We start from the raw sequence: 16,553 nt of genomic DNA, 5'->3' as shown, positions 1-16,553 counted from the left end.
TGCATGTAAATAATAACAAAAATATATGAAGCAATTTTCATTAAATCATTTGAAGTTTGGCTTCACTGGCCTGTGTAACATACCAGTGCAAGATATGCTTTTATCTCATGATCATTAAATCTGCCATACTCATCTTAATATCTGTAACAAATTCGTTAACATTTTAAAAACTTTCATTATTGTCCTCAGCGTCAGCAAGAGACAGCATGCCCTGCGACGGCAGCACGCCCTGCGACGGCAGCACGCCCTGCGACGGCAGCACGCCCTGCGACGGCAGCACGCCCTGCGACGGCAGCACGCCCTGCGACGGCAGCACGCCCTGCGACGGCAGCACGCCCTGCGACGGCAGCACGCCCTGCGACGGCAGCACGCCCTGCGACGGCAGCACGCCCTGCGACGGCAGCACGCCCTGCGACGGCAGCACGCCCTGCGACGGCAGCACGCCCTGCGACGGCAGCACGCCCTGCGACGGCAGCACGCCCTGCGACGGCAGCACGCCCTGCGACGGCAGCACGCCCTGCGACGGCAGCACGCCCTGCGACGGCAGCACGCCCTGCGACGGCAGCACGCCCTGCGACGGCAGCACGCCCTGCGACGGCAGCACGCCCTGCGACGGCAGCACGCCCTGCGACGGCAGCACGCCCTGCGACGGCAGCACGCCCTGCGACGGCAGCACGCCCTGCGACGGCAGCACGCCCTGCGACGGCAGCACGCCCTGCGACGGCAGCACGCCCTGCGACGGCAGCACGCCCTGCGACGGCAGCACGCCCTGCGACGGCAGCACGCCCTGCGACGGCAGCACGCCCTGCGACGGCAGCACGCCCTGCGACGGCAGCACGCCCTGCGACGGCAGCACGCCCTGCGACGGCAGCACGCCCTGCGACGGCAGCACGCCCTGCGACGGCAGCACGCCCTGCGACGGCAGCACGCCCTGCGACGGCAGCACGCCCTGCGACGGCAGCACGCCCTGCGACGGCAGCACGCCCTGCGACGGCAGCACGCCCTGCGACGGCAGCACGCCCTGCGACGGCAGCACGCCCTGCGACGGCAGCACGCCCTGCGACGGCAGCACGCCCTGCGACGGCAGCACGCCCTGCGACGGCAGCACGCCCTGCGACGGCAGCACGCCCTGCGACGGCAGCACGCCCTGCGACGGCAGCACGCCCTGCGACGGCAGCACGCCCTGCGACGGCAGCACGCCCTGCGACGGCAGCACGCCCTGCGACGGCAGCACGCCCTGCGACGGCAGCACGCCCTGCGACGGCAGCACGCCCTGCGACGGCAGCACGCCCTGCGACGGCAGCACGCCCTGCGGAGACAGTTCCTTTTGTTTTCAAAGGCAAAAAAGGATTTTGTTGGGAATCAAAAGAACCAACTAAAGATAGACGATTATCTCATCATAACATAATCCGAGGAATAGGGGGTATAACAAGGGCTGTTAAAAATTTAGGTGATAATCCTACAATAGAAGATTTTTGTCTTTGATATTTGATGATAAACTCGTCAAAATAATCGTGAAATCGGCAAACGTTAAACTGGAACAGTACAGAAACAGGATTGAAGTACATCAGAAAAGTAGCTACAAATCTACTGATATGTATGAAATAAAAAGCAGTTAGGCCCTTTGTATGCTGACTTCCATCTGTAAGTTTGGACATGAAGATATGCTATCACTCTTCTCTACTGACTGTATTGGAAGACCTATATTTAGAGCTGCATTGTCAGTAAAGGTGTTCCAAATCTTGTTACTCTTTTTGCGATTCGATGACCCTGAATCAAGAGAAATATGGAAGAACGAAGACAAAACAGCATCAATTTCAGAAATTTTTCCAAATGTATCAGTAACTGTTAAAAACTGTATTCCCTTGGAGAATCTACCGGTGTAGATGAAATGCGCGTACCGTTTCATGCAAGATCTGGCTTCAGAGTGTATTTCCCCCAAAAGCCTATCAAGTCTAGAATAAAAGTCTTGTGCCTGACAGATGCCCACACATCATACTTATACAATGCCTACATATATATTGGTAAACGTTCTGATGCTGCTGGACTGAAGAAATAAAATTTGGTGTTCTTACGCAATCAGTTCTTCGATAGCCATTTATAAACAGTAACAGAAATGTAACTGCTGAAAATTGGTTTTCCTCTGTAGAACTGGTTTCAGAACTTCAGAGCAAGCGGTTAACTTACGAGTATCTAGGTACACTATAGAAAAATAAACCGGAAATTCCAATTGAATTCCTGCCTTCTGAGAATAGGTTCGTTGGCCCTTCTCTTTATGCATTCAGTGATAAAATTACTTAGTTATGAGTAGTGCCTAGGAAGAACAAAACAGCAATACTGTTGTCCAGTATGCATTTCTCAAAAGGAGTGGATGAAGTGACAAGGAAAACGGTAATTGTGTCCTTCTACAGCAGCACCAAGGGTGGAGTAGACACACTGGACCAAAAATGTGCTAATTACTCATCCAACAGAAAATGCAGACCTTGGCCTTCAGCATTGTTTTTTTTACATTAATAAACATTATTACGGTGAACAGTTGCGTTTTCTACTTCTGCTTTAAAAGCAGTAAAATTTTCACCAGGTACAGATTCGTCAAGGAACTGTCAGTCGGTGTAATGAGTCCTCATTTTGAAAATAGGTTACTTATCTCCAATTTGGTAGGAGGTATGAAAATAATAACTGAACATCTTGGAAGATATTCATAGAAGAAGGAAAAAGAACAAAAGACGGTGAAGAGTGACATACTGGAAACAAAGCGGAAGTGCAGAACAACAGGAGCACTGCTTATAAGTCTGCGAAGTGTGATAGACCTGCGTGTCTGAAATGCTCCAGAAAAATGAGTGTTAATTGTTTAATGGGTTAATTAGCTAAAAGTATTTATGAGTTTGAAGCTTATCCCTTGCTTGCTCTTATGTGGGTATTCATAAAAGTAATAAGTATTGGAATTGTTACTTGTTAAAGGTTTCCAGTGAGTTATTGCTCAGTTTGTTCATTGTACTAACACATAAAGTAATACTTTTCGAGAAAAGCAGAATTTATTAAGTTTTCTTTATTACTGTGTCTGTCAGACACATGTTTCCATTCAAGTAAGAAAAATTATTCTTCCTATTAAAGGTTAATCTGATGAGGAAACAGAATTAGGACAGCATTTGTGACATTTCAGAATTATGTAAGTATTTATTAACAGAAGAAGTATTTGATGTACATTCAAGGATGACACAATGGGTACACTTAATTTCAGCAACGAGGTATGAAGTTAGTGGTCTCCTGAGAGTGAAGAACAATTGCAAGAAGGTTTAAAAGAGGTGAATGGTGGTGACAATGTGATCGATGAACAGAGTACTGAAATTGATGAAGTGCCTGTAACGAATAAGGAAGGTGTTAGGAAATTTATTTTTGGAAGTGAAGACAGTGGTAAAGATGAATTTTTTTTCTGGAATAGTTATTAGTGATGAGAAGCTTAGTAATATGAACGCACAAGAAGTTTTCAAATACAAAACCGGTGCAATTTATCGCTTGACGATAGACTGACCTATTTTCGTCGTTGTTTACCCACTGTTACTTGTAGTAAGGAATCAAAGGATTGTTCTGGTTTTCGTAGAAAGAACATAATCAATGATCTTTTGGAAAAAGAAGAGGATAATGGTAATTTTATGAATTATGCGAATCCCATAATTACTGCCCAATTAGTAGGTGTCATTGCAGATATTCTAGTAGGTAGTGGTTCAGAAGCGTCCGCTGTGTCTGAAAAATTTGACAAAGCACTGAAGGACTAAAGCTGAAACAAGGCCCTGGGAGTAGATGATATTCCATCTGAACTACTGATAGCCTCAGGAGAGCCAACCGTGGCAAAACTCTTCCATCTGGTGTGCAGGATGTATGAGACAGGCGAAATAACCTCAGACTTCAAGAAGAGTATAAAATTCCAATTCTAAAGAAATCAGATGCTGACAGGCGTTAAAATTACCGAACTGTCGATTTAATAAGGTATGGTTGCAAAATACTAACGCCAGTTCTTTACAGATGAATGGAAAAACTGATAGAAGCCGACCTAAGGAATAAATCAGTAGGATTCCGTAGAAGTGTGGGAACACGCTAGGCAATAGTGACGCTACGATTTCTCATGTAACATAGATAAGAGGAGGCAAATCTGAGTTTATAGCATTTGTAGACTTAGAGAAAGCTTTTGACAATGTTGTCTGGAATACTCTCTTTCAAATTCTAAAGCTGGCAGGGGTAAAATACGGAAAGCGAAAGACTATTTACAATTTTTACAGACACCAGATGGCAGTTGTAAGAGTCGAGGGGCATGAAAGGGAAGCAATGGTTTTGAAGGGAGTGGGACAGGGCTGTAGCCTATCCCCGATGTTATTTAAAACATATATTGAGCAGGCAGAAAAGGAAGCAAAAGAAAAATTAGGAGTAGGATTCAAAGCACAGGGAGAAGAAACAAAAACTCTTAGAAGTGACATAAAAAACTCTTAGGTTTGCCGATGACATTGTAATTCTGTCAGAGACAGCAGAGGACCTGGAAGAACAGCTGAACGGAATAGATAGTGTCTTGAAAGGAGATTGTAAGATGAACATCAACAAAAGCAAAACGAGGATAATGGAATGCAGTCGAATTCGATTAGGAAATGAGAGACTTAAAGTAGTAGATGAGTTTTGTTATTTGGGCAGAAAAATAGTTGATGATGGTCGAAGTAGAGAGGATATAAAATGAAGACTGACAATGGCAAGAAAAGCTTTCCTGAACAGAAATTGGTTAACATCGACTATAGATTTAAGTGTCAGGAAATGTTTTCTAAAAGTATTTGTGTGGATTGTAGCCATGTATGGAAGTGAAACACGAATGATAAAGAGTTTAGACAAGAAGGGAACAGAAGTTTTGAAATGGGGTGCTACAGAAGAATGCTGGAGATTAGGAGGGTAGATCATGAATCTAATGAGGAGGTACTGAATAGAATTGGGGAGAAGAGCAATTTGTGGTACAAGCCGACTAGAAGAGGGGATCGGTCGGCAGGAGACATTCTGAGGCATCAAGGGATAACCAATTTAGCACTGGAGGGAAGCATGGAGGGTAAAAATAGTAGGAGACCAAGAGATGAACATATAAACCGGATTCAGAGGGATTTAGGTTGCAGTAGTTACTCAGAGAGGATTGCATTGAATAGAATAGCATTACGAGCTGCATAAAACCAGTCTTCAGACTGAAGACGTTAACAACAAAATCGAGGGTAAGACTGTTGTCACAGTGAATTATAACTGTTTACATGGGGTATCTATTTCAAACGAGAATAAAGTTTTCTTAGTATCTTCCAGTCACTTTATCATCCTAGTGAGAGAGCTGTTTGTGGTGAAGGGTGGAGTAATTTTGACAGTTTATGGCAAGTGGTTCTGAGTCCATTCCTTACCCGTTACGAGCTGCCGTGCTGAACTGTTAAATCTATTTAGTGGGATATGGCCGAGTTGGGTTTGTGTAGATCACACTGGCGACAACAGTGTCACAAGTATAGTGTTTCAAGGACAGACCGCCCCCAGTATCAGCGAACTGTCGACCTGAAGGTACATTGATGAGCCAAAACATTATGACGTCTGCTTTATATCTTATTGGGCCATCTTTGTAACGCAATACATCACCATTTCTGCGTGTCATCGATTATACAGGTTGGTGGTGGATTTGTGAAGGAATGTGGCACCAGATGGATACGCACAAGTCGTGTAATCCCCATAAATAACTGGCTGCTGACTTGCGTACGCTGTCAGGCGCCTGATAGCGATCCAGATTCGTTCCATGGGATTCACGTCATAGCAATTTGGTGGCCAAGAAATCTAAGTGGTTTCACTATAATGCTCTGCAAAACAGCGTAGGTCGATTCTACAGGGCTATTACAAATGATTGAAGCGATTTCATAAATTCACTGTAGCTCCATTCATTGACATATGGTCACGACACACTACAGATACGTAGAAATACTCATAAAGTTTTGTTCGACTGAAGCCGCACTTCAGGTTTCTGCCGCCAGAGCGCTCGAGAGCGCAGTGAGACAAAATAGCGACAGGAACCGAGAAAGCGTATGTCGTGCTTGAAATGCACTCACATCAGTCAGTCATAACAGTGCAACGACACTTCAGGACGAAGTTCAACAAAGATCCACCAACTGCTAACTCCATCCGGCGATGGTATGCGCAGTTTAAAGCTTCTGGATGCCTCTGTAAGGGGAAATCAACGGGTCGGCCTGCAGTGAGCGAATAAACGGTTGAACGCGTGCGGGCAAGTTTCACGCGTAGCCCGCGGAAGTCGAGGAATAAAGCAAGCAGGGAGCTAAACGTACCACAGCCGACGGTTTGGAAAATCTTACGGAAAGGGCTAAAGCAGAGGCATTTCTTAAACAGGAGATTGGAAAACCGATGGATCGGTCGTGGTGGAGATCATGATCAACAATTCATGTCATGGCCTCCACGCTCTCCCGACTTAACCCCATGCGATTTCTTTCTGTGGGATTATGCGAAAGATTCAGTGTTTAAACCTCCTCTACCAAGAAACGTGCCATAACTGCGAGCTCGCATCAACGATGCTTTCAAACTCATTGATGGGGACATAAGAAACGTGCCAGAACTGCGAGCTCGCATCAACGATGCTTTGAAACTCATTGATGGGGACATGCTGCGCCGAGTGTGGGAGGAACTTGATAATTGGCTTGATGTCTGCCGAATCACTAAAGGGGCACATATCGAACATTTGTGAATGCCTAAAAAACTTTTTGAGTTTTTGTATGTGTGTACAAAGCATTGTGAAAATATCTCAAATAATAAAGTTATTGTAGAGCTGTGAAATCGCTTCAATCATTTGTAATAACCCTGTAGGTTCTAGACATGGGCAATTATTCTGCTGAAAGGCGACATAACCATCAGGGAAGATATCAGCCACGAAAGGGTGTAGATGGTCCGCAGCTGTCTGTGTGTCTTTGATTACTAGCACAGGCCCCAAGCAAGCGCAAGTAAATGTCTCCCATAGCGTAATACTGCTCCTAACAGCCTGCGTTTGTGGCATGGCACATGCTTTGAGCCGATGTTCGCCTGGATGACGACGTTTGTGGAGACGACCATCAAGCTGCTGTAACCGAAACGTAAATCGTCCGTGGAGCCGACACGTTTCCATTGATCCAATCTCGATGATCCTGAGTCCACCGCAATCGTAAATGACGATGTCGTTGGGCCAACACGTGAAAACGTAGCGGTCGTCTGCTGTGGAGCCCTATGTTTGGGGGACCGATGACCATCGCAGTCTGGTCCCTTTAACCCCCACAAACCAACGAACCCTATGTTTGGCAATGTATGATGAATGGTGTGCTCTGAAACATTGATGCTGGCACCAGCAGAGATGCCACAGGTCACCACTTGTCTTGCGTTAAGCTGCCGAATCCCACATCTGGGAGGAGTCGTGGATGTCGAACCACTTATGGCCTAGTGATACTTTCACCATTCTTCAACCTCTTTCTGTAGACGCTAATGATAGTAGCAAGTGAACATTCTACCAGATACACCGTTTACCAGGTACTCTTTCATGTTCATGGACTCCCCCATTTCCGGCCCCCATCATCGCTAGAATCATTCCCCATCTGTCTTCGCCCTGCTTGCATACTTTCCTCACCACATGTGGTTCGAGCAACGCCATAAGGTGGCAACCAGCCTCACAATGGGCGGGGGTCATAATGTTTTGGTTTACCAGTGTGCCGGCCGGTGTGGCCGAGTGGTTCTAGGTGCTTCAGTCTGGAACCACGCGACGTCTACGCTCGCAGGTTCGAATCCTACCTCAGGCATGGATATGTGTGATGTCGTTAGATTAGCTAGGTTTAAGTAGTTCTAAGTTCTAGAGGACTGATGACCTCATATGTTAAGCCCCATAGCGCTCAGAGCCATACGAACCTTACCAGTGTACGTTTAGCATTTAATAGGAAGCTAGTGTCGCAGGATTGTGATTTCTCGCCTTCCAAGTCGTACGAGGTGCGGCTAGAAAAAAACCGGACTGATGCTGGAAAAACATTTATTTACAATTATTTACAATTTCATGTTATCTCCTTCAATGTACTCTCCGACTCGGTCTCTACACCGCTCCATACGAATTTTCCACTGTTCATAGCAATGCTGCAGATCATTTTCGGTAAGTCCATACATTACTTCCGTCGCTTTTTCTTTTACTGCTTCAACAGTCTCAAATCTAGTTCCTTTCAAAGCTGACTTGGCTTTAGGGAAAAGAAAATAGTCACAGGGGGCCAAATCAGGTGAGTAGGGCGGATGATCTAAGATGGGAATGTTGTGTTTTGCCAAAAACGTCTTCACTGACAGCGCACTGTGAGCTGGGGCATTGTCTTGGTGAAGGATCCATGACTTTTTTCTCCACCAATCGTTCCGTTTTCTCCTTACTCGCTCACGTAGGGTAGCCAGGACGCTAATGTAGTAATGCTGATTCACTGTTTGTCCCTCTGGTACCCAATCAATGTGCACAATCCCTTTGATGTAAAAAAAAAAAAAAAAACAATCATCATTTTTCCAATGCATCGATTGGCGTTTAGTTTCGGGATCGTAAGTAAAAAACCACGATTCATCGCAAGTAATAACATTTTGTAAGAAGGTGGGATCACTTTCAATGTTTTCCAGGATGTCAGAACAAATCATTCTTCGGCGTTCCTTCTGTTCAATTGTGAGACACTTTGGAACCATTTTTGAACACACTTTGTTCATGTTGAAACTTTCATGAAGAATCTGCCTAACACTTTCCTTGTCAACTCCTGTTAACTCAGACACTGCTCTGATTGTTAAAAGGCGATCTTGTCGAACAAGTTTATCGATTTTCTCAATGTTTGCATCAGTTTTTGCTGACAATGGTCTGCCAGTGCGAGTGTCATCACTGGTGTCTTCGCGGCCATCTTTAAATCGCTTAAACCACTCAAACACTTGTGTTCGCGATAAACAATCATCGCCGTACACTTGTTGTAACATTACAAACGTTTCACTTGCAGATTTTCCTAGTTTGAAGCAAAATTTGATGTTAACACGCTGTTCTTTCTGTACACTCAACATTTTCCGACGCACAGACAAAACGTCAACTACTTAAAACGGACGCCACGGGCAGACTGAGTGCAGGAGGCAGATGAAACTCGAGCAGTAGGCGGAGCGAGAGTCACGTGACAGGCCACGTGACTTTCAGCCTTATTGCATTCGTTTTATTGTTTCACCAGTACTAGTCCGGTTTTTTTCTAGCCACACCTCGTATTGTGAAACCGGACGTTTTGCGAAGCGCGCCATGAATAGCCTAGGAGTGTGAATGTGTGTGGAGGAAGCGCGGCCATCAGTGCTGGCGTCACAACCGTTCCCTTTGCGACCGCAGCTGAGGGCTCGCCTGCGCTGTCCGCCGCTTCCCGCTTGCGACAGCCCGGTCGTGGGCGATGATGATGTTTGGTTTGTGGGGCGCATAACTGCACGGCCATCAGCGCCCGTACGAAGTCACCATTTCTACACAGTCCAATTTTTTTTACGCAGCCCGTTCTAGCCACTGTCACGCATGACGATGAACGATGAAATGCCCACTCCCTGGGCAGAGAAAATCCCGAACCCGACCGGGAATCGAACCCGGGGCCCCGTCATGCCCAGGTAGCAACGCTAGCCAATAGACGGCTGTGGGCGAGCAAGTCCAGCAGCGGCTCATCATCTACATCATCATCATCATCATCATCATCATCATCATCATTTAAGACTGATTATGCCTTTCAGCGTTCAGTCTGGAGCATCGCCCCCCTTCTACAGTTCCTCCATGATCCCCTATTCAGTGCTAACATTGGTGCCTCTTCTGATGTTAAACCTATTACTTCAAAATCATTCTTAACCGAATCCAGGTACCTTCTCCTCGGTCTGCCCCGACTCCTCCTACCCTCTACTGCTGAATCCATGAGTCTCTTGGGTAACCTTGCTTCTCCCATGCGTGTAACATGACCCCACCATCTAAGCCTGTTCGCCCTGACTGCTACATCTATAGAGTTAATTCCCAGTTTTTCTTTGATTTCCTCATTGTGGACACCCTCCTGCCATTGTTCCCATCTACTAGTACCTGCAATCATCCTAGCTACTTTCATATCCGTAACCTCAACCTTGTTGATAAGGTAACCTGAATCCACCCAGCTTTCGCTCCCATACAACAAAGTTGGTCGAAAGATTGAACGGTGCACAGATAACTTAGTCTTGGTACTGACTTCCTTCTTGCAGAAGAGAGCAGATCGTAGCTGAGCGCTCACTGCATTAGCTTTGCTACACCTCGCTTCCAGTTCTTTCACTATGTTGCCATCCTGTGAGAATATGCATCCTAAGTACTTGAAACCGTCCACCTGTTCTAACTTTGTTCCTCCTACCGGCTCCGGCTCCTACCGTGCTCGTACCGGCACCCTAAAATACCGCGGCCACAGTACGGGGCGTCACATCGTCAGTCGCTCACCTAATAGGAACTGAAATGTCCGACAGGCGTCAAAAACAAGTGGAAACAATCGTTCATCGCGTGATCTTTGGTGCTTTTCATAGAACTTCGAGATCTTCAACAACGTGTACCTACATCTACATTTAAGTGCCTGGCAGAGGGTTCGTCGAATGACCATCACAATTCTCTATTACTCCAATCTCTGCGACCTCTGATTTCCCTTATTTTAGTACGGTGTTGGTCAGCGTCAACGAAATATTTTCGCATTCAGACAACATTCCGCCGCAATTAAGAACGCCTTGGTTTTAATGATATCCACCCCGAATCCTGTATCTTTTGATTTCGCGATAATACAAAACGTGCTGCTGTTCTTTGAACTTTCCCGATGTACCCAGTCAATCCTATCAGGGAAGGATTTCATACCGTGCAGCAGTATTCTAAGAGAGTATGGACAAGTGTAGTGTAGGCAGTCTGTTTATTAGATCTCCCGGGTTCCGGGGTTCGATTCCCGGCGGGCTTAGGGATTTTCTCTGCCTCGTGATGCCTGGGTGTTGTGTGATGTCCTTAGGTTAGTTAGGTTTAAGTAGTTCTAAGTTCTAGGGGACTGATGACCATCGATGTTAAGTCTCATAGTGCTCAGAGCCATTAGATCTCCCTGTGCCGTCAGTGAATGTTTATCGTCGCCTGACACCTATGTGGCATGCTCCATATAAGTCTACGTAGGTCACGCTCCTGCACCTGTTCCCATTCTTCACTGAGAGCCCATTAGAGTTCTTGGAGAGCCTGTGGTGGAACGGGGCGTCCGTGAACTCGTCTGCCAGGCATGTCACACAAATGCCCGATGGCGTCTAGGTCGAGACTCATCGCTGGCCATTCCATTACTCCAATGTCCAGACTGCGCAACACATCCCTGCTGACACCCGCCACACGGGCCATGTCACTAGAAGGGTGAAACGTCTCTGTCAAGTCGTTTTACAAGACGCTTGTCGAATTCGGTACAACTTATTCACTTTACTACCTGATTTTAGGTCAATTCATGAACTCTTCCAGAAAGACTGAGCACTCAAATAAGGCCTATTTAATATTCGGTTTTGTTTTGTGGGAAACGCTGAGTTGGTCGTCATCTGCTGGGAGCAGACGATTTTGCTTCTCGTTCGAAGGAGAGGACACGATGACCAACTTAGGTTTCCAATAACTGAACAGAGAGGTTTACCCATCTTAGTCGAAGGCTGTTTTTGTGTGTGAGGTTGGTGACGGACGGCTACTCCTCTGGTAGCTTCCGCTGCACGGGGAGCTAGGTAATCTCTAAACAGAAAGGGGCACTCTTCGGTGAACGCTTGGTGAGTACGGATCGTAGCTCTTAAGGGGGGTTTCAGGTGATAGGAATCAGGTTGAGATAGGACTTCGTTATGTTTAACTGGTGAAATACTTAAGAACTTCAGCGTAGCTGCAGCGTGTGAAGCGAGTTATTTTTTAAAATTAATTTTAATCTTATATTTTGTGGAAATTGCTTTTGTCTTTGTGTGTCGATTTTGTGCCACGTGTTTGGTAATCAATGACCCTTCTGGTCCAGCATGGCACCGCAATAGTCTTTATTTTAACAGTTTGCTTGTTTACTGAGCTGCAAGAATGTCTGTTCTTTCGTGCGCTTTCTACATAGCAGCACAACAGTTTGAGTCAGAATGCACCACGTGCTCTACTTCGGCCGTTTGCAAGCAGCAGACGCAGTTAGTGTGTTAAATAATTATTGCACAGCGTTGTGTATTGGTTAAACCTCTGTCCAGAATAGTGCATGCGTAGAATCGCAATGCAAATCTCACTGAGATATCTTTATGGTATTAATGCAAAGGAGATGATAGTATAATTATCTCCCTCCCCTGTCTTCTGTGTTTCTTCTTGCTGTAGTTAAACTGTGCTCTGTTTCATTGTCGCGTAATTCCTACTTAAATATTTCGAGTCAGGCATCAGTTATGTGTAGTTAGGATGTGCAACCAAATACTTAGATACAATAAATAATCGACTTGGAATATAAATTTTTTGGTGTCGATCTTACCCCGTTACTCCGATTTCCAATCCTGGCTCTGAGCACTATGGGACTTAACTTCTAAGGTCATCAGTCCCCTAGAACTTAGAACTACTTAAACCTAACTAACCTAAGGACATCACACACATCCATGCCAGAGGCAGGATCATCCGAACCTGCGACCGTAGCGGTCGCGTGGTTTCAGACTGTAGCGCCTAGAACCGCTCGGCCACCCCGGCTGGCTTTCCAATCCTGAATTAATCAAGTTGCTTCATGCACGACATGGAGTGCTGTGTATCTGGCTGCTTAAAGAAATTTGCGTGCTTGTAATTAAATTATTAAAGTAATTAAACTAATAATTTTCCAGCTCCGTTTTTTTTTTCTAAATAGTTAGGAAGGGCTTGGGCTCGTGGCGACCCTGAATTTCTGAAATGTTTTATCATTAATTGTGTGAGAGAAGCAGCTAGAGATGCGAAATAACGTATATGGCTCGATGAGCAACGCCGTAAAGATAGAAATGCGTTACAAGGGTTTCAGGACAACGACCAACGGCTGGCGACGGCGGCGACGGCAGCAACTGGGGCGGCGACGGCACTAGAGACAGCTCCAGCCGGCAGGTGCGGTCCTCCTGGAGCGAAAAGCGGCGGCGGCGGCTCCTCGGGGTGGGCAGGCGGAAGGCAGCAGCTCCAGAAGGCGACGACGGCAGCGATGAGGCGACGACAGTCTGTGAGATCACACACGTACAATTATCCTCTGTGAACAAGTGGATCCGGATCGATGAGGCTGACGAATTTCATTTGAAGATATAGATGATTCGCCACGAAATACTGGAACGAGTAGACGGCATATTTCTCTACAAATAAATAAGAACCAAAATTTGCTTACAAAATATAAATGATGGACTAGGAATTTCTATTTCTTGAAAACGAGTTTTACCTTAAATACTCCCCCTCAAACGCCGAAAACACGAAATAAAAGGAAACCTTCTTTCCCATCGCAACTGCTCCTGTCGGTAACAGATGGCTGCACTGTGGAAAATCAGTGCTTACTGTCACCAGTACATGTCTGCACTATAAAATCGATTAATGTTTGATCTGGGTACTACAACTTCTCACCATCACCAGTAGACCGCTGTTCAGTGAAAAGGAAAACACACCGAGAAAGGAATAATTTTCCACAGGCAAGATGTGCCAAATTGTAAAATGTCTGCAAAATACGTAGGCACCGCCGGAAGTGTGATGTTTACACCGAGTCTCCAGGACCTGGTTCAGATTAATAAATAAATAAAAAAAAAACCGCTCTACAACTCGAATCAAGACGTCATGTCACAATATTGGAAATTTCCTCTGTGGTGTAAATAAGGTGATTTCTGAATCGGCACACGTATGCCAGATTAGTGGCCAAAATTGGGAACTATGTGCCCCCCACCATCCTGCTAGGGTTCCATGTACAATAACAGCTGAAATTTTAGATCTCAGGCCTGATATTCTATCTCGTAAAACCAACTGACCAAGCTTATAGCCGGCCACGGTGACCGAGCGGTTCTAGGCGCTTCAGTCCGGAACCACGCTGCTGCTATGGTCGCAGGTTCGAATCCTGCCTCAGGCATGGATGTGTGTGATGTCCTTAGGTTAGTTAGGTTTAAGTAGTTCTAAGTTCTAGGGGACTGATGACCTCCGATGTTAAGTCCCATAGTGCTCAGAGCCATTTGAACCATTTCAACCAAGCTTATAAAAATGGTGCAAATGGCTCTGAGCACTATGGGACTTAACTTCTAAGGTCATCAGTCCCCTAGAACTAAAACCTAACTAACCTAAGGACATCGCACACATCCATGTCCGAGGCAGCGTTCGAACCTGAGACCGTAGCGGTCGCGGGGTCCAGACTGTAGCGCCTAGAACCGCTCGGCCACCTCGGCCGGCCCAAGCTTGCAACAGCAGAAAAATACGTGTTAGCTAAAGTACAACGCTTGGTAGGCAAATATGCAGATTGTATATAATTAATTACGCGTAATCTTGGTATAACTCATAATGTACGAAGAAAGCAAATACTAAATTCTTCTCAAGCACCATTTCATGAGGGACAGAGATACTGTCATTCAGTAAAAAATATAATCGATGATATTAATTGAAAGTTATTGCTGTTATTGCAAATAAAACAGCTCTACGGGAGACTGTGTAAATAACAGCAGTTGGCAATTAAAAGGCTCCCTAAAATCTATATAGATCGTATTTTTCCCGTATTGTAGGCCGAGAAATGAACAGGAGTCCAGTGTGATGGTCCTCAAACCGGCGTAGCGGGATTACGGACATGTGACACGGAGAGTTATCCTCGTGGAAGGTGCCATCGATTATGGGGAAGACGTCATTCATGAACGGCTGCTGGTGGCTAGCTATAATGTTTCTGAAGTCAACAGGTGTCACAGCGCATCCGAACAATACCACCCGTCCTATGGGAACCTAGGTGAATATTGCCTGTAGCATTGTATTTGCCCCACTGACTTGTGTCTGGGGTGCAATGCACGTTCCGACCAGCCGTTCGCCTGGATGACGTCGCATCCACAACCGACCGTCGATCTGTCGACAGGTTTCCATCGATCCACGGTCAAATCTCGACGGTCTCCTGGCCACTAAAATCGTAATTCGTGCAGTCACTGGGTCAATATGGAGACACGAAAGAGTCGTCTGCTGCGGCGCTCCATGTTCATAAATATTTACTGAACGGTGTGCGGCGAAACACTTGTGACAGCAACGCAAGTGTGCTCTGCCTTCAGGTCTGCCACAGTCCAGCACTGGAGAGCGGCCAGCCCACCGACCTCCATGTCCTGCGATGAGGCGCGGACCTCCAGCACTTTGCTCCCTACTCGTGGTGAGGCCGTCCTTCGACAAGCGTTCGCAGATCACGACAGTAGCACGCGAACAGCCGACCAGATTCGTCGCTTACGAGATGCTCGTTCCCACACACTGGACCATTACAATCTGCTCTTTGTCAAACGACTTGCGTGTTTGGCCACGGGGTCGTCTGGATCTGACGGTCGATCGATGGAAACCTATCGACAGATCGACCGTCGATTCTGGACTCGACGTCATCCAGGCGAACAGCTACTCGAAACATATACTGAGCCTCGGACACAAATCAGAGCGGTAAATCTAATATTACAGGGAAAGAATGATGATGAGGACAGTCCCGGAGCGGAGAAACTCCCCGACCCGGCCGAGAGTCGAACCTGGGCCCACTGCATGGCAGCCACTCAGTTAAGTGGGCGGACAGTGGTGTATTCTCAGCACCACAGATTCAGCATCAGTCACTGTGAAGTTGCTTAAATTTGTTTCTACGTTAAGTGCAGCTACCTACACTCTCCATAATGGTAGCGCTGGCGATATTTGCGTCGAAACTGTGAACCAGTACTGCTGGACATCGCCCACAGCTCTGCTCCTGGATTTCACTGTCGTCCTAAAAAGGCGCGGCAGACGTGTAGACGCGTGCGTGAGTGTGTTGGCGGCTGGTCACCCACACAGGAAAAGGGAGTGCAGCTGCGAAGCAGACGAGGGACGCCACACTTCCTGTGGTTTTAATCATCCGGGCGAAGGACTTCCTCGACGCCTGCCGCTATATTGGGGCCGCCGTTCCCGCGAGGCGCGCACTGTCTGAGCTGGCGACGATGCTGCCCGCTGCGCCGCTGCTGCTCCTCCTGGCCGCCAATGGCACTTCGCAGCTCGACTGCGTGTGCAGCCGCATCGGCCGCGGTCCGAAGCGGATCAGTTACGGCGAAAAAGTGGTGCAGAGGACTTACTGTCAGTATATTGGTGAGTACTCCTCCGTACAATCTGGATCCTCACGACGCTATCCGCCTTGCGGTTCCGAACTACTGACAAGGGAACCTCCCCATCGCACCCCCCCTCGGATTTAGTAATAAGTTGGCACAGTGGATAGGCCTTGGAAAACTGAACACAGATCAATCGAGAAAACAGGAAGAAGTTGTGTGGAACTATGATAAAAATAAGGAAAATATAGAAACTGAGTAGTCCATGAGGAAGATAGGCAACATCAAGGATACTATGA

The 16,553-nt window shown here is 46.7% G+C and overlaps 1 protein-coding gene across 1 annotated transcript; it reads right to left on the bottom strand.

The window, feature by feature from the left end:
• Positions 1 to 163: 163 nt before the first annotated feature.
• On the bottom strand, positions 164 to 16,070 carry LOC124719693 (splicing factor 3A subunit 2-like). The gene is made up of 3 exons (XM_047244901.1): positions 16,002 to 16,070; positions 13,042 to 13,215; positions 164 to 1,309 (listed from the first exon to the last, which is right to left on the bottom strand). The coding sequence occupies exons 1-3, from the start codon at positions 16,068 to 16,070 to the stop codon at positions 164 to 166; spliced, it is 1,389 nt and encodes a 462-aa protein (XP_047100857.1).
• Positions 16,071 to 16,553: the final 483 nt, after the last annotated feature.

Source organism: Schistocerca piceifrons, chromosome 11 (genome assembly GCF_021461385.2).
Source record: "Schistocerca piceifrons isolate TAMUIC-IGC-003096 chromosome 11, iqSchPice1.1, whole genome shotgun sequence".
Taxonomy (NCBI): domain Eukaryota; kingdom Metazoa; phylum Arthropoda; class Insecta; order Orthoptera; family Acrididae; genus Schistocerca; species Schistocerca piceifrons.
The sequence above is the reverse complement of the archived record's forward strand: the minus strand, read 5'-3'. Positions and strand labels throughout refer to the sequence as shown.

Coding starts and splice junctions, on each gene's coding strand:
- LOC124719693 (XM_047244901.1), bottom strand. CDS start 16,070: ATGATTAAAACCACAGGAAGTGTGGCGTCCCTCGTCTGCTTCGCAGCT. Junction 13,216..16,001: donor CACTCCCTTTTCCTGTGTGG/GTGACCAGCCGC, acceptor GTGATCTCACAG/ACTGTCGTCGCCTCATCGCT. Junction 1,310..13,041: donor CGTCGCCGCCGTCGCCAGCC/GTTGGTCGTTGT, acceptor CTGTCTCCGCAG/GGCGTGCTGCCGTCGCAGGG.